Source organism: Amblyomma mixtum, chromosome 8, assembly GCF_055824585.1.
Source record: "Amblyomma mixtum isolate Tamu chromosome 8, ASM5582458v1, whole genome shotgun sequence".
In the NCBI taxonomy this organism is placed as follows: Eukaryota; Metazoa; Arthropoda; class Arachnida; order Ixodida; family Ixodidae; genus Amblyomma; species Amblyomma mixtum.
The window spans coordinates 58,505,523-58,528,976 of NC_143019.1; the positions used below are offsets into that span (position 1 = coordinate 58,505,523).

Consider the following 23,454-nt stretch of genomic DNA (forward strand, 5'->3'; position numbering starts at 1 on the left):
GGTTGTCTTTTTCATTACTTTTATTCTTTACACTGAGAAATACTTAAAAACAGTAGTAGAGTACTTAATGTTTGGGCAAAAAACTCCGAGCAAGGCAGGACATTTCTTCTGGCGACCAGTCCCGGCACCGTAGCAGCTAGCATTGTCGATCAAACCGACTCGACGACCCTAAGGGGCTAAAATTGGGGCTGGTGTGAGAGAGATGAATGCCTTTGCGCTATCGCTACAAGGGTATCGCGCACCCGCTGCAAGCTGTCGCGGCCGAGTAACGCCGAGTAAAATGGTTCTGTGCAGAGGCGACACGCGGAGGTGCTGACCGCCGGATTCTGCAACCCGCACATTGTGGTCGGGCTCTCGTACCAGCTGGGAGCGCTCTCGTACAAGCTCAAGGCTGATGCGTTCAACGTGACCACCATGCCTTACGCCGCATGTTGGCGCGGTAGCATCACCAGCATGGATGCCGTGAGTTGCGTTCGTAATAAATCCCCTACCGATTCGTCCTAGTCAGTTATTGTACCCGCCTAGCTGCTCTTTAGGGGACGTTTCAGACTCTTCGGGGTAACTTCTCTAAACACATAAGATTATGAATAATAGCAAGCGCCACCGCCCCTTGACACACCTGCGTACTCCAGAAGCACTCCACCCACGGAAGTAAGTGCAACGAATGAGAGAAGAGAAACTCAGATTCCTTGGTACAACGGGGAGGCGATCAATGTGAAAGCGAAATGTGCAAGTAATACTACTAACACAGCTTTGTCAGATCATATCGTATGGTCAGCCGCCGGTTCACTGCAAGAGCAGCAACGGTGGGGTTACCTATGTGGAGCGTCCACCCTAGAGGCTCTCCTCGCACTACAGCCTCCACTTCACTGAACCTCCCTATCTAGATGGATGGCCAAGCATCTATCTACAATCTAGGTACATCTTCCTTACGTCTCCAAACCCGCACCCATCATGACCCTACAGGACTCCCTCCGCCACCCACCTAACTATACCCTCCAGAACCACCATCCACCGTCAATGCACGTACACGGCCGGCCACTTCCAACTTGAACACCGCTCCGTGCGGCCAGCGCTCCGTGGCCGCGTCTCGCGGCCGCCTGGGGTACTATTGCGCAGGCGCGGCGAGAGACATACGATATATAGGCGGGCGATGCGGATTTGTCGTCTGCTGCATTGCGCCGGCAACAGCTGTTACACGCTAAGGGAAACGCATGGATGTGTTGTAGCAGAGGGCAAAGCCGGAACACCCACCTATGACTCCCACCGCTGCTAGGCCCCCGCTAGGCCCCCGCTCGAGGCGCCCTACGTAGCGCTAGCCGCACGGAGCTGTGTTCAGATTGGAAGTGGACGACCGTGTACCTGCCACCGCTAGACGCCCAAGTGGCAGGGTAAAGAAGTGGGAAAGCCAGCTGCCCTCGAGAAGCACCTGCCACTTCAATCAACCACCCCTCCCAACCCCTTGCACCTCTACCCTCGACCCACCCAACCTCCACACACCCAATCAAAGCTTTCAGTAAAAGGACCAAAGCGATCATCAAGGTTAAACCCAACTACTATCGCAACTACCTGATCAGATCAAACCTTTCAGTAAAAGGACCAAAGCGATCATCAAGGTTAAACCCAACTACTATCGCAACTACCTGATCACATAGATTCATGTCCAACGTTCGCGGACGAATATTTTGAAAATTAGAAAAATATAAGACATTGTTAGGGAAATATGGAAGTTAATGGCCCATTCTTCTGATACGTAGCAATTTTTTTATTTTAAGGTGTTTCCAACGATCATTATGAATAGTTAAGACTAGCATAGGAAACCAATGGGGAACGCTTTCGACGATAGAAAAGCGTCAATAGGAAAAAGAAATACGACACTGCCGTCCGGTGATCTGCGGATATGGGGGTTGTTACAGAGAAAGCTTACGTTATGTGAAAAAATCGCGTTCGTACACGGTTTCCAGCTGAAGAAGGCTTTTGTCCAGAATTGCTGGGTGCGTCATTATCCTTCTGTCAATTCATCCTGCTTGAAAAAGGAATGACCCAAGGGAACGATATTACATTAGTCATACCCTTTAGACGGAAATCGACAGCATGCAAGCGTCCTTTGGTACTTTGACGCAGGTTTGCGCCGTGGGTCCTCCGCAGCCCGTGGAGGGCGCTACAGGGAACAAGAACATCCCCGCCTTCGGCGGGTACCTGCGAACGAATGCGAAGAATGTCATCTATCTATCGGAATACACCAACGGTTTCAACAACACGGTACGCCCAGCTCAATGTTCCGCTCTTTTTTTTTTCTCTGTTGCGAAAGCAACACTACGCTAGTCGCCGAGTCATTTGGCGGAGCCGAGGAACGGCCATACTGCGCATGCGCGAGGAGCACGGCGCACAGCTGGCGCGCCGCCGCCGTCGCTGCGCGGGTGGCTCAGAGGCGCCGCCGCCGCGCTCGCCAATTGCGCATGCGCAGTAGCGGCGCATAGCTAGCGTGCCGGGGCCGCCGCCGGTAACATGCGCTCTCCATCGCCTCTCTCTCTCTATTTGTTGCTTTCGCATTCCGCCAGGTTTAACCAGAGCTTAACCACTGCCATTTTTTTTTACTGCTGTCTTCTCCACTCAAAGCAATGTTCTCGCCTCAAGATGTGTTTTTAAAGCGCATGGAGCAGGAATCGAAATAAGCTGTTAAAAATTGGCAGCGCGTCACCACCATAAGATGCTATGCGGACAGGCGTTCTATTAGCACGTTTCGCAGACAGCGATCTGTCGTCCCAAGTACGGCCGGCTCGTGCCAGTAGCACGTAATGATAACCTCTTACTTGCGTTTGTTCAAGATATTTTTGAGCAGCGCTTCTGCTTCCTAATTTAGAAGGTGAGAGATGTAGGTCCCTAAAGGCCTAAAATCAGCCGAAGGTATTTAGAATGCAGAAGGACACCCACGAAGGAACACGACACGAGCACGCAGGAACACGACCACTGCACTTTGTCGTTTATTCCGGGTGCATATTGCGGATCCGTGGACGATGGATGCTCAGGCGACCGCCTCGTTACATTTCACTTTTTTTAAAATACTATCCTCGAACCATGAAAAGTGCTTCCCAGTATACAGCTTTCGTATGGTACTGCAAGACAAGAATGCGGTATTGTTAACACCACTTACTAAACTTACACCAATGATTGTTCACATGTATGGTTATTAATGTATTCGATACGTGTGCGCATATTGACACATGACTTGTGTGATTTCAAATACATGTGCAATTCGTGTCTATTCAGTGCAACTGAGGAATATTTCGCAAGTGTGAAAATAATGGTGCCGACTTCATGCTGTGTAAGGCCGAAAGTTCAATTTCATGCTCTGGAAAGAGGCGTGTAGGTCGAGACTGCTTAAAGGTGCACTGAAGAGGATTCTGAACTTGTCTTTTTGTCGCGGGAACTCGATCTACACGTTCCTAGCATTCTTAGAAACTGCAACTTATTGCCCTGTATGGCCGATTTCCCTAATTAAATCGAATTAACGTCCGGCTCCCGCCCTTTTTTTTGAATTCGGCCTCGTACGATGGGCGGAGTCGACCAACGCGTGAAGTTCCTTTCAGCCAGCTCCGTGGAGGCTTTGCTTTCGCTTTATTTTGTTTTTTAGCTTTCCGTGAATAAATAGTTTCATTCGCAGATAACATAGCCGCAAAATAAGCCCGCAGAAATAAAAATACGCGCGGACTATTTGCTACTACGGACTACTACGTATTACTCCGCCGATGGCAGAGCGGCAAGGCGCCGCGGGACTGGGTGAAAGGCACTCCACGCGTTGGTCGACTCCGCCCACCGTACGAGGCAGAATTCAAAAAAAAGGGCGGGAGCCGGACGTTAATTCGATTTAATTAGGGAAATTGGCCACACAGGGCAATAAGTCGCAGTTTCTAAGAATTCTAAGAACGTGTAGATCGAGTTCCCGCGGCAAAAAGACAAGTTCAGATTTCTCTTCAGTGCACCTTTAAGTTCATGCACTTAGAAATGAACACTGCCTTGTGCCTTTATAATAGTGCCAAAATACGAAAGTAATGTTCGAGCCCACAGCTGGTAAGATGTACTATCAGGGACAAACGTGGTACACTTCACGCAGCGGGAGCCGGAGCAACGGAAAACTGCGTTGCAACGCCATCTACAGGCGGCATCTGGGACCGAGACAGTCAGTGCGTGGCCTTTATTATCAGCAGGCATGTCGCTTGGCTCCTTTCAATGTCTCTTGCTTTAGCTCGCCAAAATGCCGCAGTTTTCTCTTGCTCCAGATCCCGCCGTGTGGAGTGTACCACTTTTGTCCCCGATAGTACAGTACTTTCGATTATTCCTGTGGATAATGCATTGGCGTAATGGCTCAACCCCAGCATTTACAGCCCAGTTTCCTGTCCACATCGCAGTGCAAAAATGTGTTGCGGTTGAAGCAAGCAGATATAATCTCATCTGGTGTAACGTGCTTGTTCACGCAGTGGCTCCAGTTACCCATCAGAACATTCCGAGACCGTATAGCGTGGCTGGTGTACGATGTGCACCTGGAGGACCAGAGCAACAGGTGCTTCGCCCGGAGATATGAACTGCTAGGCGCCATCTGCCAGAGCTTCAGGCACCCCGCCACGCCATGCTGAGCGCCAGCATGGCCTCCTTCATCTCATCTCTCCTTGGTCTCCCGCAGCATAGCATCTCCCTCGTGGATGTCCCGTAGCGCATCCGTTGTGCTACTTCGTGTTGCGGTAGCGGTATATACAAGAAATGGCATAAAGCGAGAGCCGAGTGTATTTTATATAGGTTCGGGAATAAATATTCGCGATAGGATTGCGCTACAAATGTAATTGAACCTCGCTATAACAAAGATGAAGGGGCCTGGCGATTACCTCATTATCGCTGCAGCTTCGTTATAGCCCTTGTTGACCAAGCTTCCAAGGAAAGTTTTCATTTCTTCGTTGTACCCATTATGTCGTTATAAGGATATTGGACATTATTGTTTGTTGTTCCCCAGGAGGGAAAGATATCTGCAGATGCGCTTGTTGCAGGAAGTTTTCTGGAAATGTCTGATACCTGAAACGAACACTGATGGCAGATATAAATTAGCCTGCATCAGTAGGATACCGTGGTCTGATCAGAAAAGGATGACTCGCACAACAAAGGAGCTTCGTAAAAAGTGAGAAGAGAACTAAAGTCGGAAAGTTGGGACGCAAATGCCGCCATCGCCGGCCGATTTCGCAAGTAAAATGCGTGCTCAAGAACGATTTTCCGTTGCGGGTCCCAGACGCTACGCTACCCCACCATTCACTTCAAAACGTTGGCAACTCATCCTTTTAAGTAAGGACGTCACGAGTTTGAACTTAGTGGCCGGAAAATTTTTAAATCCGAATTTCTAGCTCAAAAATGTCTCCGAGACAAACATCAGCATAGCCAAACAGAGTCGAAGAGTCGATTCTTACTGAGAACAATACTTGGAAAAAATTGTCATCGTTGTCGCATTGTGAATAGATCTTATAGACTCCGAAGGATAACAGTCAGGCTGTCATGACAAACCTTCTACGCTATTGCCTGGTTTGTCCAGGCTTTTGAAGGTTTACGATTGCGATTTGGGATGTAGTCTTGGGCACCTAGTATAAAAGCTAGTGTACACTGGGTACAGAAGTCTGACTAATAAATGGAGTCGTACGCGAGTATATCAAGTCGGGATACTTCGAATTATTAGCTATATTCCATGGGCGGTGGGGGAGAGGGGTCGGGGGCAGCGGGGGGGGGGGGCGGAGGGGGCTATTGTCCCCTCAACAACCTTGTTTAGAAGTATAGGAAAGCGTCGCGGTACATAAAACTTGACCGTCACCGGTCATTCGATATATCGAACGGCCGGCCGCGCCCCTACAAGTGGCACTGTTACATTTCTCTTCGATCACTTTTCGCCCGACAAGTGTGTGCTGCCTAGGGCACCGTTGGCAGCTCTAGCGCAGTGAAGACACATGAAGAGGTGAATGTAGGGTGTACTTCCTTCACGCCAGTTTTAGAGATGTTGTTCGCAATGACTATCTGGGGAAGTACCACGTGGACTTAAGTTTCCTTCTGGAAAACAGCAGTCCCTTTTCTGAAAAACAGCGGGCCTGTCGCAAAAGACAAACTTTAACTACAAACTGTACTAGAAATGTATTCTCCACTGATCCGATTCTCATTTTTCTACTCGAACACAGTACATTAGTATAGGAAACTTTCTTCACCTGCTCCCGTACTTTCAGGCGTACCGCTGAGTTCGGTTTTTGGATCTCCTCTTTTTTTTATCTCTCTAAATAACTTATCCTTTGATTCGCCATTGCGATGCTGTTTTGCGCTGATGATTCGGTTGTGTGTCACGAATGTCTGATACCTGAAACGAACACTGATGGCAGATATAAATTAGCCTGCATCAGTAGGATACCGTGGTCTGATCAGAAAAGGATGACTCGCACAACAAAGGAGCTTCGTAAAAAGTGAGAAGAGAACTAAAGTCGGAAAGTTGGGACGCAAATGCCGCCATCGCCGGCCGATTTCGCAAGTAAAATGCGTGCTCAAGAACGATTTTCCGTTGCGGGTCCCAGACGCTACGCTACCCCACCATTCACTTCAAAACGTTGGCATGCTGTTTTGCGCTGATGATTCGGTTGTGTGTCACGATATTTAATGACTGTGTAGCGAACCACGACGGCCGCGCCTGATACCGCCTAGGCCGATCGCTGCCAGAGCGCCGACTACGACGAAGCGTCGCTAAAAGACGAAGTGTCGCCGCGCTGCACGAGATCGCTTGGGTCGGACTGGCCGTCTTCTGCGCTGCCCGCCGTTCTGCTCGCCGCTTTGTGTCGCCTGCCGTGAACACCACGCCCTGTACCATTTGTGCAGAAACCCCCTTTCACTTGGTGGAGGTGCGGATTTACTGCCTTCTTGGCACTTCAAGGCCGTCCGCTTTCGAATTTCACCATGCCTCAAGATTCCGAACAGCCGCCGATCCTTCTGCCACACACTCCTGCCTCACAGCCGCCGACAGTCGTCTGCGCTGGAGCTTTGCGCCAGCGCGACCCCGCTGTCTTCAGCGGTACCGGGGACCACGACGTCGAGGACTGGCTAGCCTCGTACGAGCGGGTCAGTACCCACAACAAATGGGACGATCCCCTAAAACTGAACAACGTGATTTTCTATCTGACGGACGTTGCCAATCTGTGGTACCGCAACCATGAGCCTGACATCACATCGTGGTCCGCCTTTAAGCAAAATTTCGCGGACGTCTTCGGCCGGCCTGCGGTGCGCAAGTTGCGTGCTGAGCAACGCCTGCGTGCTCGGGCGCAGCTGCCTGGTGAAAATTTCACGAGTTATATAGAGGACGTGGTGGATCTGTGCAAACGTGTGGATGCTTCGATGCCCGAGCGCGCCAAGATCGACCACATTCTGAAGGGCATTGACGACGACGCATTCCAGATGCTTCTCGCCAAAAATCCAGCCACCGTCGTCGACGTCATCGCACAATGCCAGAGCTACGACGAACTCCGTAAGCGCCGTCTTCTCACTCGCTCTCCACTCTCTCCACCGGAGCCTCTGGGCGCTTTGACATCCGGCTCCGACCAGTCGCTACTGCTGCCCCAGATACAGCAGTATATTCGCGAAGAAGTTGCTCGACAGCTGTCTCTCGTCCACCCGAGTACTGCCGCTTCCTCTTCTCGTGTGCCTTCGCTGCAGCGCGTCATCCGCGAACAAGTGGCCGAAGCTCTTCCTCCTCCCCCTGAAGTTCCTTCCGTCCCTCCTTTGACGTACGCCGGCGCCGCAGCACGTTATAGCCAATCCACCCCTGTGGAAGCGCCCTTGACGTACGCCGCCGTGGCTGCACGGCCTGCGGTGCAGCCTGTCAGCCTGTTCTGCGCCCGGCACCGGCCCCACCAGCGGCTCCGCTTCCTCCTTCCCCTTCGCCATATTACAACCCTTGGCGCACACCAGACAATCGTCCGATATGCTTTTCATGTGGCTTCCCCGGACATGTGGCCCGCCACTGTCGACGCCGCATGGTCGCCCCTAGAGCGGTTCCGCCTCCTGCCTGCTCACCTCAGCAGCTCCGTTCTGTTCCACCTCCGGAGCCCTACGCCACTGACGATCGTCCGTATACGACCCGTCGATCCCCGTCCCCACGTCGCCGTTCACTTTCGCCTATGCGCCGTCGCCCTACATCTGCTGACGAGGGAAACTAAATTCCGCAGTTCCCGAGGCAAGAACTGCGTGCTCTTCGAACAGTTCAAGGCCTCAACTTTCTCCCGCGAACATTCTATTGGTTTCCGTCGATGGTTTTTCTGTGTACGCGCTTGTGGATACGGGTGCTGCTGTGTCTGTCATTCATGAGAGACTGTGCCGTCGGTTACGAAAAGTGACGACTTCATTTTCTGGTTTGTCGCTTCGGACTGCTACCGAAGAGAGGATCGCACCTTTGGCCGCATGCACAGCGCGGGTCGTCATGGCCGACATTTTGTACAGTGTTGAGTTCGTGGTCCTGCCGTCTTGTTCCCACGACGTAATTCTCGGGTGGGACTTCCTATCAAAAAATAACGCCGTGATAGATTGCGCCCGCGCAGAGGTCGAATTTTCTGTATTGTCTGACGACCCGGCCGACGACCACCATTCCCTGTGTCCGCAGAAGATCACAGTAACTGAAGACGTCGACATCGCTCCGGAGGCTTCAGCGCTGGTATCCCCCTCGTGCCCTGCCACACCCGCCGTCGCAGTTTTCTTTACGCCCTCGTCGTCCTTCGTACATCGCAAAAACCTGCCGCTGCCGTACGCTGTTCTCGATGTTCACGGAGGTCTCGCGAAAATGCTTATTTATAATCCGTCTCCATGCCCGCTTACCCTGCTACGTGGCGAGACTCTTGGCTCAGTTCACCCTGCCCACCTTCTCTGACCTGGATGCTCCTGTGACCTCCCGCAGTTCCTCCATCAATGCTCTTCATCCTGATTCGGCACCCGATCCGTTGCCCGACGCCTTCTTCGAAGCCGCCATCGACGCCGCTCTTCCTTCCGCCTACCGGAAGCAGCTCTCAGCTCTACTGAACACGTTTCGCTCCGCTTTCGACGCCGCCCACACTCCTCTAGGCCGGACTTCCACCGTCGCTCATCGCATTGAGACCGGCTCTCACCCGCCTTTTCGCCAGCGGCCATATCGTGTGTCGGCGGCAGAGCGCCGCGTGATTAGCGAACAAGTTGAGGACATGCTGCACCGTGGTGTCATCCGTCCATCTCACAGCCCTTGGTCGTCGCCGATAGTACTTGTCAAGAAGAAAGATGGTTCAATCCGATTTTGTGTCGATTACCGCCGCCTCAACAAAATTACCCACAAGGACAATTACCCTCTTCCCCGCATCGACGACGCTCTTGACAGCCTCCAAGGCGCTGAGTACTTTTCGTCCCTTGACCTCCGTTCCGGCTACTGGCAAGTACCGATGGCTGCACCTGACAGAGAAAAGACAGCATTTGTTACACCCGACGGCCTTCACGAGTTCAATGTGACGCCGTTCGGTCTGTGCAACGCTCCCGCCACATTCGAAAGGATGATGGATAACATCTTGCGAAAGTTGAAATGGCAGACCCGCCTCTGCTACCTGGATGACATTGTTGTCTTTTCCGCCGATTTCACCACACACATTGCACGCTTAAAGCAGGTTTTGACTTGCCTGACAGACGCCGGACTGCAGCTGAATCTCAAGAAGTGCCACTTCGGAGCTCGGCAGTTGACAATATTGGGGCACATCGTCTCCAAGGAAGGCATTCTCCCTGACCCGGCCAAGCTCCGTGCTGTGGCGCAATTTCCTAAGCCGGTTTCGCTCAAGCAACTTCGAAGCTTCATAGGTTTGTGTTCTTATTTCCGGCGCTTCGTACGCAATTTTGCGTCCATCATTGCGCCGCTGACGAAGCTGCTTGGCGGGACCAATGACATATCTGGCTGGTCGGCCGAGTGCGACGAAGCGTTCGCTACCCTGCGCCATCTTTTGACTTCGCCGCCAATACTCAGACACTATGACCCCACAGCACCTACCGAGGTCCATACGGATGCGAGTGGCGTTGGCCTCGGAGCTGTCTTGGCCCAGCGAAAAGATGGTTTTGAAGAATACGTAGTTGCGTATGCGAGTCGCGTGCTTACCAAAGCTGAATCCAACTATTCCGTTACAGAGAAGGAATGCTTAGCTATTGTATGGGCGCTAACTAAATTCCGGCCCTATCTATACGGCCGCCGGTTCGACGTCGTCACGGACCACCATGCGCTCTGCTGGTTATCGTCGCTTATAAAGATCCTTCCGGTCGCCTCGCTCGGTGGGCTCTTCGCCTTCAAGAGTTTGACATCCGCGTCATCTACCGTTCCGGCCGTAAGCACATGGACGCCGATGCTTTGTATCGGTCTCCCCTTCCCAGCGACGCTGCCTGCTCCTCGGCGAGCGATCCCGTGCTTTCGTCTCTTACCATCGCTGATATGCCGGCGGAGCAGCGAAAAGACCCGTGGCTTGCGTCCCTCATAGACGCCGTGTCTTCATCGCAAACCGTTGCGCCTTCTAGAACTTTACGGCGTCAAGCTCCGCACTTTGCCCTTCGGGACGGCCTTCTATACCGCCGCAACTACATGCCTGATGGTCGGCGGTGGCTTCTCGCGATCCCCTGCCATTTACGATCTGAAATTTGCGCATCTTACCACGCTGACCCTCAGTGTGCGCACGCTGGTGTGCTGAAAACATTCAAACGAATTTCTCAGCGCTACTATTGGCGCGGCATGTACGCCTATATTCGAAAATACGTCCGATCGTGCATCGCCTGTCAGCGGCGGAAGACTTCCACTCCCCGAGTGACCGGGCCCTTACAACCCCTCCCATGCCCAGCGCGTTCTTTCGATCTCGTTGGCGTTGACCTTTACGGACCGCTTCCCTGTACGGTCTCTGGGAACCGTTGGATTCTCGTCGGCGTCGACCACCTCACCCGGTATGCCGAGACAGCCGCCCTTCCTGCTGCAACTAGCCGCGAAGTTGCTACGTTCCTGCTGCACCATTTTGTTCTTCGCCACGGCGCGCCGCGCGAGCTGCTCAGTGACAGAGGCCGCGCCTTCCTTTCCCAAGTCGTTGAAGCACTGCTTGCCGAATGTCGCATCGTACATCGGACCACCGCTGCCTACCATCCTCAAACTAACGGGCTGACCGAGCGCTTCAACCGTACTCTCGGAGACATGCTCACGATGTACGTCGCAGCAGATCAGACCAACTGGGATGCCGTCCTCCCTTTCGTGACATACGCGTACAACACCGCCACGCAGTCCACCACCGGCTTTACCCCTTTCTTCCTTCTGTATGGGCGGGAGCCGTCGTCCACGATGGACACCATATTACCTTATAATCCTGACGCCTGCGAGTGGACGCCTCTCTCCGAAGTCGCAAAGCATGCAGAAGACTGCCGCCAGTTGGCGCGCTCTTTTACCTCCGACTCCCAAGGCCGCCAAAAGCATCGCCACGATAACGTTAGCAGGCAACACGTTTATCCGGTTGGATCCCTAGTTTGGCTATGGGTTCCCGGCACACCACCCGGATTGTCATCTAAATTTCGCACAGAATACCACGGGCCTTATCGCGTCGTCCAGCAAACGTCGCCAGTCAACTACGTCGTGGAGCCGCTCAACCCCTCTTCGGACCTGCGCCATCGCGGTCGGGAAACCGTCCACGTCAGCCGCCTGAAGACTTACTACGACCCGCTCCTTTTGCCCTCGCCATAAGTCGCCAGGGTGGCTCCTCTTCGTTCCCGGGGCAATTGTAGCGAACCACGACGGCCGCGCCTGATACCGCCTAGGCCGATCGCTGCCAGAGCGCCGACGACGACGAAGCGTCGCTAAAAGACGAAGTGTCGCCGCGCTGCACGAGATCGCTTGGGTCGGACTGGCCGTCTTCTGCGCTGCCCGCCGTTCTGCTCGCCGCTTTGTGTCGCCTGCCGTGAACACCACGCCCTGTACCATTTGTGCAGAAACCCCCTTTCAACTGCAATATCAGAGCATTCTAAATGATTACCTTTCTGCAATTAAATAATTGGCCTCCGTTTTGGTGAATGAGCTTACATGCATCAAAATGCGCACATGATATGGCTTATACATATAAAACCACTAATGCAGAAATTAAGCGCGTTGATAAATTCAAACATCTGGGTTCAATAACTGACTTTAAAATGACCGGGAGTTTTCATCTCCAATGTGTCGTTTTGCCGTATCTGAGTCGGCTATCGCTACTTAACCGCCGCCTCAAACATGGACCTTCACGATACGCAACCTCTTCCTGCGTTTCGCTAGTAAAAGACTGTGAGCCCGGGACCAGGAACGTAGCATTGAGCATGAACCTGATATTCGTCATTGGATATCTCCAAAAAAAAGAAAACAACCAGCGCAGCATTCACTATATTTGGTTTTTGCTCTTTCCAAGCCAAACTGCGCCTTTAGTTCTGCTCTGTCAAACTTCCAGACCTTGCCTCTGCCGGGCTCATACCTGTCGTTGAGTCTTAAAGAGGCCCTAAAACACCTTTTGAGGAGAGCCGCCGCGGTGGCTCAGTGGCTATGGTGCTCGGCTGCTGGCCCGAAAGACGTGGGTTCGATCCCGGCTGCGGCGGCTGAATTTCTTTAGAGGAGAAATTCGAGGCCCGTGTACTGTGCGATGTCAGTGCACGTTAAAGAACCCCAGGTGGTCGAAATTTCCGGAGCCCTCCACTACGGCGTCTCTCATAGCCTTAGTCGCTTTGGGACGTTAAACCCCATAAACCAACCAACCTTTTGAGGAGAGTGCATCAACTCGCTCAATCACTACACTGGGTTATGAACACCTGAACCAGATAATGCACTTCTACACGAAGAAGAGAACCTGCAATCGCACGCAAAAGTTGGTCAGTCGTTTCTGGCGACTTCACGCTCCTGCGTAAGTCTGTCGGGATAGGACTATTGGTTGCATTCTTTCCGACGTCACGCAGCTACAATGGCTACCGCCACTCAGCCGCACCACTGCGGCGGGTGAGGAAGCTCTGCTCGCCGGGGAATTTCATCGCGCGGTGGCTGCCGACGATTGGGCCAAATTGGGCCGAGTAGGTGCGGCCGGTGGAGAAGCGCCGACAATTGAGCGCGCAAGTGACGAGAGGAGAGAGAGAAAGGCGCGAAAACGCTGAAATTCAAAATCTGACTTGTGTGATGTCAGTGCACGTTAAAGATCCCCAGGTGGTCGAAAAAATTTACCGGAGACCTCCACTACGGCACCTCTTTCTCTCTCTCTTCTTTCACTCCAACCTTCCTCCCTTCCCTTACGGCGCGGTTCAGGTGTCCACCACTGAGATATGCGAGACAGATACTGCGCCATTTCCTTTTTTCAAAAACTAATTTTTTTTCCATTACAGATAGCTTCTAACAAACGCATAATTGCAGGAGGGTAATTGTGAAAGGCACCTTTAACGTCACATGCATGCCGCAACTTTATAAGAGCTCCTTTCAGAGCCACTTTAACTCCTGCTGAGCTAAGAAGAAAAAAAACTTTCTATTTTTGCTTTTTCAAGGATTATGCACAGCCCGCGATGCCGGTTCTATGTAGGGAAAGCGGACTTCCCTGCTCTCCAGGTCTTGAGCCTGGGCGTCATAAAATGCATTTAGCATTGAAAAAAGTGCTGTCGCTCCTGTCTTACCCCAAAGTTTCGCGGTAATAGTGACCTCATTTACTGTCGCAAGTACAGCTTCGCCTAAAAGCGCCATGGCTGATGCGGTTTGTCTGCACAAGCTAAGGATCAGAAACTGAACGTTTCGGGAAAACTATATACCGATAGGATTGAAGAAAGCCAACAGCCATTGGAACAAAGAAATGAAGGCCGGCTTGTGTTGATATTGCTATTAATTTATTGGTGAGGAATGATTGGAAAGTAGACCCATAACGGCGAGGCATCGTTGATTTTCACTTCGTTTCCTGTTGCAATCGTAAGTCACACTCGAGCCCGTATAAGTAAAATCACACGTGGCGAGTTCTAGTCTATAAATTATAGAAGTATACAAGTATTCGGGATAGGAAAAACCGCCAGAGGGCAGTGTCTGCGGTAAAAGAGGGGAGTGTACGTACTAAGTAATCTCATTACATTCAGCGAGGTTTACTCGATATAATTCTGTAACCACGACTTTTCTCGTTTCTTTAGATACTTTAATTCCCCTTCGAGTGGAACTTCTAAAAACATATCTTTGAAAATAAATATATCTTCATGGCGACCGGAGAGGGACCGCAGTTTTAGTGCCAAAAGTCCCCATCAGACAGGACACTGATTACACCGGCACCTCATCTTTTCTCCATTCCTACGCTTGCTCCTCGCTTCCCACATAGAAAACGGGGCTAGGCGTATGTGTAAGTAGTCACTATATGCGCTCCAATGTGCATCTCATTGCCCCTTAAATACATCAGCCGCAGCCTGCTGCATACACACGAAAGCACAACATCCTTGCGAGTTTTGTTTTTCCCGCGCAAAGAATTCTGCCAGGCATAATCTTCGCGCTAGGTAGCTGCAATGAATCATGACTGCGTAAAGAAAAAAATGTTGATGGTGTCTCTGAATGTGGTGACGGTCATTATATTTGTAACGGACGTCCAGTGCGTGTACTGTACTGCGTAGCCAAAATTTAAAAAAAGCTCGATAATAAAAAAAAAACAAATTGGGGCACAGCAGAATCAGTCGTATGATAAGCCGCTATCTGCCTAACCCCGTGAGTATGAGGAGGCCCACAACTGCCTCCGTCTGCTACATGTTACTAGTCCTCCATTTTAATTTTTTGCACGAATGTGACCACGCAACCGAGAAATATCGACCGGCCAAGCAATGTCCCCCAGTACCGCAGCTGTTTGCTGAACGCCTCCAGGACAGCCTGCAAAAGTAGAAAGAAATTATACTTCATAGCGCGAGTATTTCCTTGATGGCTGCAGAGCACGTCAACGCTAATGAAAATGTCTTATTGGCCAGTTTTTGTTCACTGTTGAAAGCCTGGTACGAGATTGTGAAGATGACTTTTGTGGCGGAGTGTACCATTTCCAACCTCAACGTTACCAAGGAGTTGGCCAATAGCGTAAAGACGCCTACCAATGCGTGGTTGTTGACAATTGTGGCGAGGCTGCTTGATATATGGTGGACGAGTGGAATGTGGACCGTTGTAATGGATGTCGTCCTTGACGGTAGGGATGAGGTTAATCTTCCACAGCCCGGTTCGTGTAGGGCATAATATGTTTTGTAAACTCTCCCTCTTTCAGAATCACTTTGATCACATGGAACATGCGCCACAGGGTCTGTGCCTTTGAAGCAGGAAGGCTTGGCATCTTAGGGTTGCGATGCTCTACACAGGGTATACATTCGCAGTTTACTACTGAGTCCCTTTCGTATCTTACGCCGATAAAACACTTTCAAGATCCCCGAAGCCTGTAAAGCTTTACAACCTCTACCTTCCTTCATCCTCTGAAACGCCGAATTCGAAAATCTCATCTAGCGCAAGAGCGGCAATAGACAGGCTAGCTTCAGTGCACCGGCCAACATGGATAGCCAACGATCTAATATTCTGTGCTGAAGCCAATGAGAAAATACTGTTTTAACGCTTCAAACGGATTTCGAATATGGGCTCTGAATTGTTGATGCCTGTTCAATTTCTACAACCTCGCGCCATTTTACCGGGTAGCCTGATTGGCTGGCTCACCTTTCTGTCAAGTATCAGGAGGACAATGATGGCAACGGAAATCATCTGGTAGACAAGCGGATGCCGCTGACGCTTGCAGGTGTCCCACAGCAGGCTGAGCACGAATCGCAAGACGAGCAGAAGTGGCACTATTGTGGTCAGGAAGAAATATACTGATTCCGCCAGAATAATCAAGCTGTCCAGGCTCATGATCGTGGCACCTCCAGTAACCTCTGCATACAGCGGTTCATAGCACCTGCATAGAGAACATGCCTGCACAGAGAGTGCGAGACAGCTCAGTGGGACGGTCATAGTTGCAAGCTGCTACTATTTCAGTGAAGGGTTCAGCTTAAGTTAAGGACATCGCAGCGAGCTATGGAAAGAAAAATGATAGGCTTAAAGTTAAGAGATCGGAAGAGGGCAGATTGGTTGAAGGAACAAACGCGGGTTATTGACATCCTAGTTGAAATCAAGAGGAAAAAATGGGCTTGGGCAGGGCATGTAAAGCGAAGACAAGATAACCGGTGGTCCTTAAGGGTAACGGAGTAGATTCCAAGAGAAGGCAAGTGTCGCAGAGGGTGCCAGAAAGTTAGGTGGGTGGATGAGATTAAGATGTTTGTGGGGATACAGTGTCCGCAGCTGCCAAAGGGAATGGTTAATTGGAAAGACATGGGACCAGCCATTTCCCTGCATTGGGCGTAGTCAGGCTGATGATGATGACTATTGCTGTTAATCAGTTTCCAAGACATAGCATTTCACATCTGTCACAAGCGCTACGAAGTGTGAATGGAGTGTGTTGGCGCTTGTGAGATAGTAGCATACCAAGACCTCGTATACTTCGAGAGCTTACATTAAGTCACACAACCGCTGCAAACCGCATCGCATACCGCACTGCAAACCGCGCACGCCTTCCACACTGGATCAAGAGGAAGTAAAAGTTACCGAGAGACCCTGGAGGCTATGAAAGATTTGAAACGAATAATACATCTATGCATTCTCACGACAAGATTAAGACCCGAAAACGGGCTGTTTCTTTTTAGGTCATTTATTGTTCGCTCCACATGAAGTTCGTGGAATTAAGGACGTTCAATCCCGTACCTTTGGGGTTTTTTTTTAAGATTGTTACTTCTACTGCGATGCGGATGACAAAAGGGACTGTACAGCGCGAGGGGATCCAGGCAGAAAGTTCGCGCAGTATGTCAAACTACAAACATATCTCGCGAACATTATTATATATCTCGATGCACCCACACGTGAACACGCGTTCACAAAATACACGGTGGGGTTTTAATGAACACCGAAGTATCTGCGTACTAAGATTCTTCTAAACTTTCAACGTCTCCCTGGTAAACGTGCGTGTACTTTCAACGTCTCCCTGGTAAACGTGCGTGTACTGAGAGACGGGCACGATTACTCTTGTAAAGTTTAAAACCTATGCTGTTGAAGGTCGTTTTGACTAAGTCATTTTGACATTCCTGGTAAGGCCTCGTAGCAAGACCTGAACTGAACTGAATAGCGGTGTATTACTCCGAGTTCTTCCTCTGAAACAATGACACATACCCACGTTATGGGATTGGCTGTATGACCATCCGTTTCGCACACTTACAAGTAAGACGATGCCAATGATGGACAGGCCCGGCATGGTAAAGACCCAGGACACCTTGCAAGCATGCAGAGAGATCTTCTCATTTTCGACGTCCATGGGTTCCGCCGAACATCCGTGGCTTGTCTCTGCAGGCTCCTTGTTCGCGTCAGGTTCCATGAAGGATCTGTTCCCGCTCTTGCTCGCCCAGTCATCGTCTAGCGGCAAAGTCGCGGTTCCTGCCTCATCTGCGGTCTTTGCGTCCTCTGGCGCAGCACTAGGCCCGCATCCGACCGCAGCAGCTCCGCTAATAGCGGCCATCGCTGCGTCTTTTCACGAAGGCAAGCGCTGACGTCGCCAGGAGGTACCTTGCTGCTTTTTCTTCGTCCTCGTCCCACACTTTCGCGCGAGTCATGGTTCACTGTCCGCTTTATTCGGCGATAGCGCAGAAATTGAGTCTTGCCTTTTGCCTCCGCTCAAGCGGTCAACTTTATCACCTTGATCCCATAATCTTAACGGTAGAGTATCAATGATAATTTTGATTTACAGCGGTTGCTGCTGCTGCAGCTGCTGACAAGGATGATGATGTCGCGGTTGCTGGCCAGTTTGCCCAGCAGCGGCAGCTCACCGAGGAAGGGGCGGTGTCTTTTCTAATGATTGACGACAGTCGCCATCGAGGCCGTTTCTCAAAGGTAGTGTGCTACAAAGGATACGGCCTCAAGTGTCTCTCTATCTGTGCGTGTCTAGCTGACGCATAACTCTAGGTAGCTGGCGATCTCGCTTGACAGACGATTTCGCTAAGAGCAGGATTAGAGTTTCTCACGGTGGTGCATATATTTTGCTTTAATATGTTAGTGGGGTGTACGCTAAAAGTAAAGGAGTAAAGACTTGGGAGTCTATCACATGCGATTGATGCTTCTCTGACTTCGCTATTTGAAGACCATCATTGATTTGTAGACGCCGACAAAAGAGGAAAAGGTGGGAAAGCAATGCTGCTCTGTACATAGATATTCTAAATAACTTTCGTCTTCTGCTACCCAAACACATCAGTAATCACCGAACTTTACAAATGCCCAGTCACGTGTTCAGTACTGTTTGTTAGTATGGGGTGTGAGTTCCAAAACTAACATGGGAAGGATTGATCTTCTACAAAATAAAGGACTTCGTTTCTTTGAATATTGGCTGAGATATCATGTTTCAGGATATTTTAGAGCCCTCTCACACCCAAATATTACAGCCCTCTACACCCAATGACTGCCAAAATTTGAAGTAGGAATTGAAGCCTAAATGATGAGCATTTTAAAGACATTATCACACGTGCTCATTACGTCCTCAGAAACAAACTTTACGACTTTATCTAATAACGCCAGGGCCTTAAAAGCCGCTACTTAGGAAGCATTTCGAATTGTTTCACTGACATATCAAGCGCTGAATTTTAGTTTCGGAAATACGTGCGGTTATATCTTTTTCATTCCCGTTGGCTTGTTGGATTTACTATGTTAGAAATTGAATTAATATGCCATGAAAATGGTCGATCTTGTGTATTGCTGACTCCGGTTAGTGAATATAATTTATCGCACCCCTGACCTGTATCCCCCCTATTTCATACTGCAGCGTAACTGCTGGCTTGTTGCGTCCGATCTGTCAACTGCGGTGCCGAAGGCCAGTTAGGTCACTTATTTGTCACCATTAGTCTCGGTTACACGTCGATAAATAATGAATTTGCGGGAAACATTGAGAAATAACAACAAAATCGGCTGCATTTCCGCTCATACAAGCTCAGATTTGATACAGTAGCTATCAGGATAACACTCCCATAAGAACAGTTTATTAACTGCGAGTTTGCGCTAGAAGAGACACATGCCAGAGCCCGCATGATTACGCGCATCTCACATAGACGTCATGGCATGCGAGAAGAAGACACACTCAAGCTGGTCAGGAGCCTAGTGGTCAGCCGGGTGACATACAGTCTCCCGTACTACAGTCACATCAAAAGTGAAATACAACAGGCGGACGCGATTTTACGCAAAGCGTATAAAACCGCGCTTCGACTACCCCATAACACCTCAACTGAAAAGCTCTTAACCTTGGGGCTGCACAACACGTTCGAGGAATTACGGGAAGCGCAGCATGTTGCCCAAATGCGCAGACTACAGTAGACCCCCACAGGCAGAGTTCTTTTAAAGAAACTGGGCTACACCGAACAAATTCGAGAAATATTGAGAACTGAAACGATCTCCGATGAGTACCGCAGCACGCTCAGGGTGGCACCAATACCAAGAAACATGGACCCTAACCTCCACAAAGACCGAAGAGGGGCAAGGGCCGACCGCTTACAGAAAACACACGCATCCCAGGATACAACAGTGTATGTGGACGCTGCCACATATGCCATGACAAGGGGACAAGGCACCAACAGCGCAGTGGCAACTGTAGTCAACTCGGAATTACACGAGATTACCAGCGCCTCACTACAAGACTGCTCGATAGCTTAGGCTGCAGAAGCGGCCGTCGCTCTAGCGGCAGCGGAGGGCTATCGGACTGGGCGGTCACCGACAATTCTTACTGATTCACAAGCAGCCTGCCGCAACTATCTTTGCGGCAGTGTCGGTCACAGAGCGCTCCGCATACTCCGTTCTGTAGACTGCAAGACGCAACAAACACATGCAAAACCAGACAAGCCGATCAAACATAAGATCATCTGGGTACCGGGGCACACGGGGGTGGCAGGAAACCAAGAGGCGGACAGGATAGCTCGAGGATATACTAACTACCGAGCATCCAACGTCAACGACCTTGAGGAATCCCTGCCAGTACCTCAGAATACTCGGCCATACTCAACAACTACAAAGGCAGCTGGATGCGGTACCCACCACCGCACAAATCTTTAAACAAAGAAGAGGCTGTCACATGGAGAGAACTTCCAACGGGGCCATATCCAAATCTAAACACACTAAGTAAAATTTACCCACGTGGTGCCATGAAAAACCTACACTGTATCACATCACATGGGAATGTCAAAAAGTCGACTTCGTCCCAGTTACACAAAACCCAAGTGTAGAAAAATGGGAGGGTCTGCTCTCCAGCAACTGCCGCGATGACCAGATCAGTTTGATACGGCGAGCTCAGCTGACGGCAGCATCCAGCGGAGCCCTGGAATAGGGGCAACCGACCGTTGCGGATGTACTCATCTGACCACATAAAAAAACACTTGTGCTAGAGCCAAATAAAGTTATCCTATCCTATCCTATCGCAAACTTTTCGCAGAGGACATTCAAGGTGTGGGCCTAGCTGGTGTGCTGGCATTTACCGCTCGTATCAATCGCCCTCACCGTCGCCAATGGTTCTGTTGATGAGGAGGATGACCGCCACGAGACCTCAGATGAGGATCACGATGGCCACGATGCCCGGGATCAAAATATTGTGTTGAGAGTGCCTACGAGGTTGGTGCAGAAAAATAATTTCGAAAGTGCGTGTGAATCGCCGGGTGGGGCACTTAAAAGCCGACTCTTTTAAGCGTTACATAGTGAAGCAGACGAAGACTTCAGAAGACTGAAGACATCAATTTTTTTTTTTTTGCGCGAGCCGAGCTGAGCACCACTACTACCGATCTCTCAGGATATGAACGCTCGCATACACCATTATCTTGCCCACGACACGTTTGAGAAATACGACACGTTTCAGAAAAAAATTTACTCTTTTTGCCGCGCTGAAAGAAGGCAAAAATAGAGTGAGCTTTGTGCGACTCATAGGAAAGGTTCATTATAGTTTGCTATAGTCGACTGGTGAGTTCACGGACACATATAGACATAAATTAAAAGGAACACGTCGCTGTAGCTCAGAGCAACTGCACCCATCTTGAACCGGTCAGAAAATTATGTTCTTTATATTTCTGCTCTCGGTTAAAAAAAAAAGAAGCTGAACACCTTCACGCATATACTGTGATCAGGCCACAGGTCCCGATTATGACATAGTTAAGTGCTGCACTTGCAGCATCTACGCAGAAATCAAAGTGCTCAGTGGTCAGCACGGCTCATCTCAGCACCAGCACAGCACTAGAACAAATAAAGGAATGCAGCATCGGTCTCTACAGTAGCACGTGCACGTGAGCAGTAACTGTATTACAATAGCCTGCATTCACTGCGTTGATGTTAAAGTATACTTACTCGAGATCAAGAACAGCTCACTGTTTCCAGCTTCTACGATTCCAAAGAGAAAAGAAATGAATGCTCAGCAATGTTTACACTTCGACTGCAGGTCTCCCCTAGAAGGTCGCCTTCATAAAGGAAACCTCAAATATTCACTCTGAATATCTTCCAAGGCGTAGTAATTTGGGAACGTTAGAATGCATTCATCATCATCACCAGCCAACCTTACACAGATCTTATACACTCGTTCTGCGGTTCCGCTTGTTTGCTGTCAGGGGCACTGCGGCCTACAAAGAAGCTGGGTAAGTAGCACACAACGTTGTTCAAGAATATAAAATGATTCAACAGTGTCAGCAAAGAAGGCGACCGAATGAGCCGAAAGATGGAAGTGAAAGCGAATTAACTCTGAAGCGCGTAAAACCCTTACAAAAATGCTTCTTGAGACAGTGTTGAAGTTCTCATGAACAGACTCAACACGCCATGTTGAATTTTTGTTGTGATCAGGATGGGCTAGTGTTGGTGAATTATTGAGGCCGAGTTGAAACTCATTGGAAAAGTGGCCACTGAGCTAGAGTTGAGCATTCTCAATGAAATTTCTGCTTTGCGTTCATGTTGAATTCATGTTTGAATTACGGGAGTGAATCAACACGCCGTTCTGAATCTTGGCTGGGGTAGAAAAGCAAAACAAAATCCTGGGAATACATTCGTATTGCGCCAGATGGACAGTCTACCAATGCAATTTTCGGCGGTATATTCATATTTATTACTGCAATTTCTCGTTAACGTGAAGCCGTCATCCCCTGTGACGTAGTGCTCTACACATACGTACAAACACGTATGTATATAAATATATATACATACGTACACTCTAACCCTACACATCCATCACATAAAGAGCATGGGACAATAATGCACACAAGGCTATAGAATGAACTGACTAAGAGTTCATTTTACGATCTTAAGTGCAACCTCAGCTTCGCCCTTATATAGTCCTACTCAGGGGTATCCGGACCTGCGCAGGTTGTGGCCTGCCGATCAGCAAAGTTATGTCAGTTATTACTATTAATATTTATTTATTTTATGTGTAGTATAAGTAATCAAATTGATATGCAGCGGTCTATTCTTTGACGACCTTGATAAATTCATAAACAACATAAATAAAGCATTAATTAAGCGCCCTTTCTATGAGAGCACATACGAATCATCCAAAGTAGATATGCCTGAATGAGCATATTGCTCTACTAGCACTTTTTTCTATGCAAGAAAATGACTTTGAGCGGTTTATGAGCGTTTTAACGGGTGCTGCATGTGTTCTTAATATGTGTAATGTGATCAGGTTCTGTTTACACGATGCATGTCGAAATTATTTCATTTAGTTAGGCTTAGAAACGGCTGCCTTGAGATGATTCAACTTAAATTCAACAGAAATTTCTCAACACTAGATCTCTTGACTACGCTCAACAAAAATTCCGTGTAGTAGGTGTTGAGTAGGCTCAACATACATTGAGTTGACGTTGGTTTCCAGTTGATTCAACAGGAGCTCAACAAAGCGTCAACTGAAGCTCAAAAGTCATTTTTGTATGGGAAAACAGCGAAAGCAGCGCGGGACGCGGAGCGTGCTGGAGAGCTCGATGAAATGAATTTCTTGACCGGATCTGCAGGTGAAGCAGGTAGGAGACTTGGCCGAGGTTCATTCTAAGAATGCTGCTTGCTCCAAAATCTACGTCCAGTGCCTGGTTAAGCTGGGCTTGTTGGTAGAGCGTTTTATGCTTACACCTTGTCGATTGGAAATTGCGAAGCTGGCAATGCAGGCGTCCGTATTAACCTCGCACGAAGGGTTGGCCGCTTTACCCTCACAGAAAACACTTGCAGATCGTGGAAGGCGGTGTCCGGCATAGTGATCTTGAATTGCGGTCCGTCTCCTGAAAGCAAACAATCTGCAGTCAATTCGAATTTGGCTCACTTTGGCTCAGGTGTCTTGCTGAAAAGAATACCTTGACTGCAGTATGGGACAA

At 49.7% G+C, this 23,454-nt stretch overlaps 2 protein-coding genes across 2 annotated transcripts; one reads left to right on the forward strand and one right to left on the reverse strand.

The window, feature by feature from the left end:
• The first annotated feature begins 6,963 nt into the window (after positions 1 to 6,963).
• Positions 6,964 to 9,072, forward strand: LOC149332588 (uncharacterized). The gene is made up of 2 exons (XM_089557533.1): positions 6,964 to 8,131; positions 8,951 to 9,072. Exons 1-2 carry the CDS (start codon positions 6,964 to 6,966, stop codon positions 9,070 to 9,072), a joined length of 1,290 nt encoding a protein of 429 aa, XP_089413659.1.
• Positions 9,073 to 14,800: 5,728 nt separating this feature from the next.
• LOC149332589 (uncharacterized) lies at positions 14,801 to 17,612 on the reverse strand. The gene is made up of 3 exons (XM_089556194.1): positions 17,316 to 17,612; positions 15,731 to 15,982; positions 14,801 to 14,914 (listed from the first exon to the last, which is right to left on the reverse strand). The coding sequence occupies exons 1-3, from the start codon at positions 17,610 to 17,612 to the stop codon at positions 14,801 to 14,803; spliced, it is 663 nt and encodes a 220-aa protein (XP_089412320.1).
• Positions 17,613 to 23,454: the final 5,842 nt, after the last annotated feature.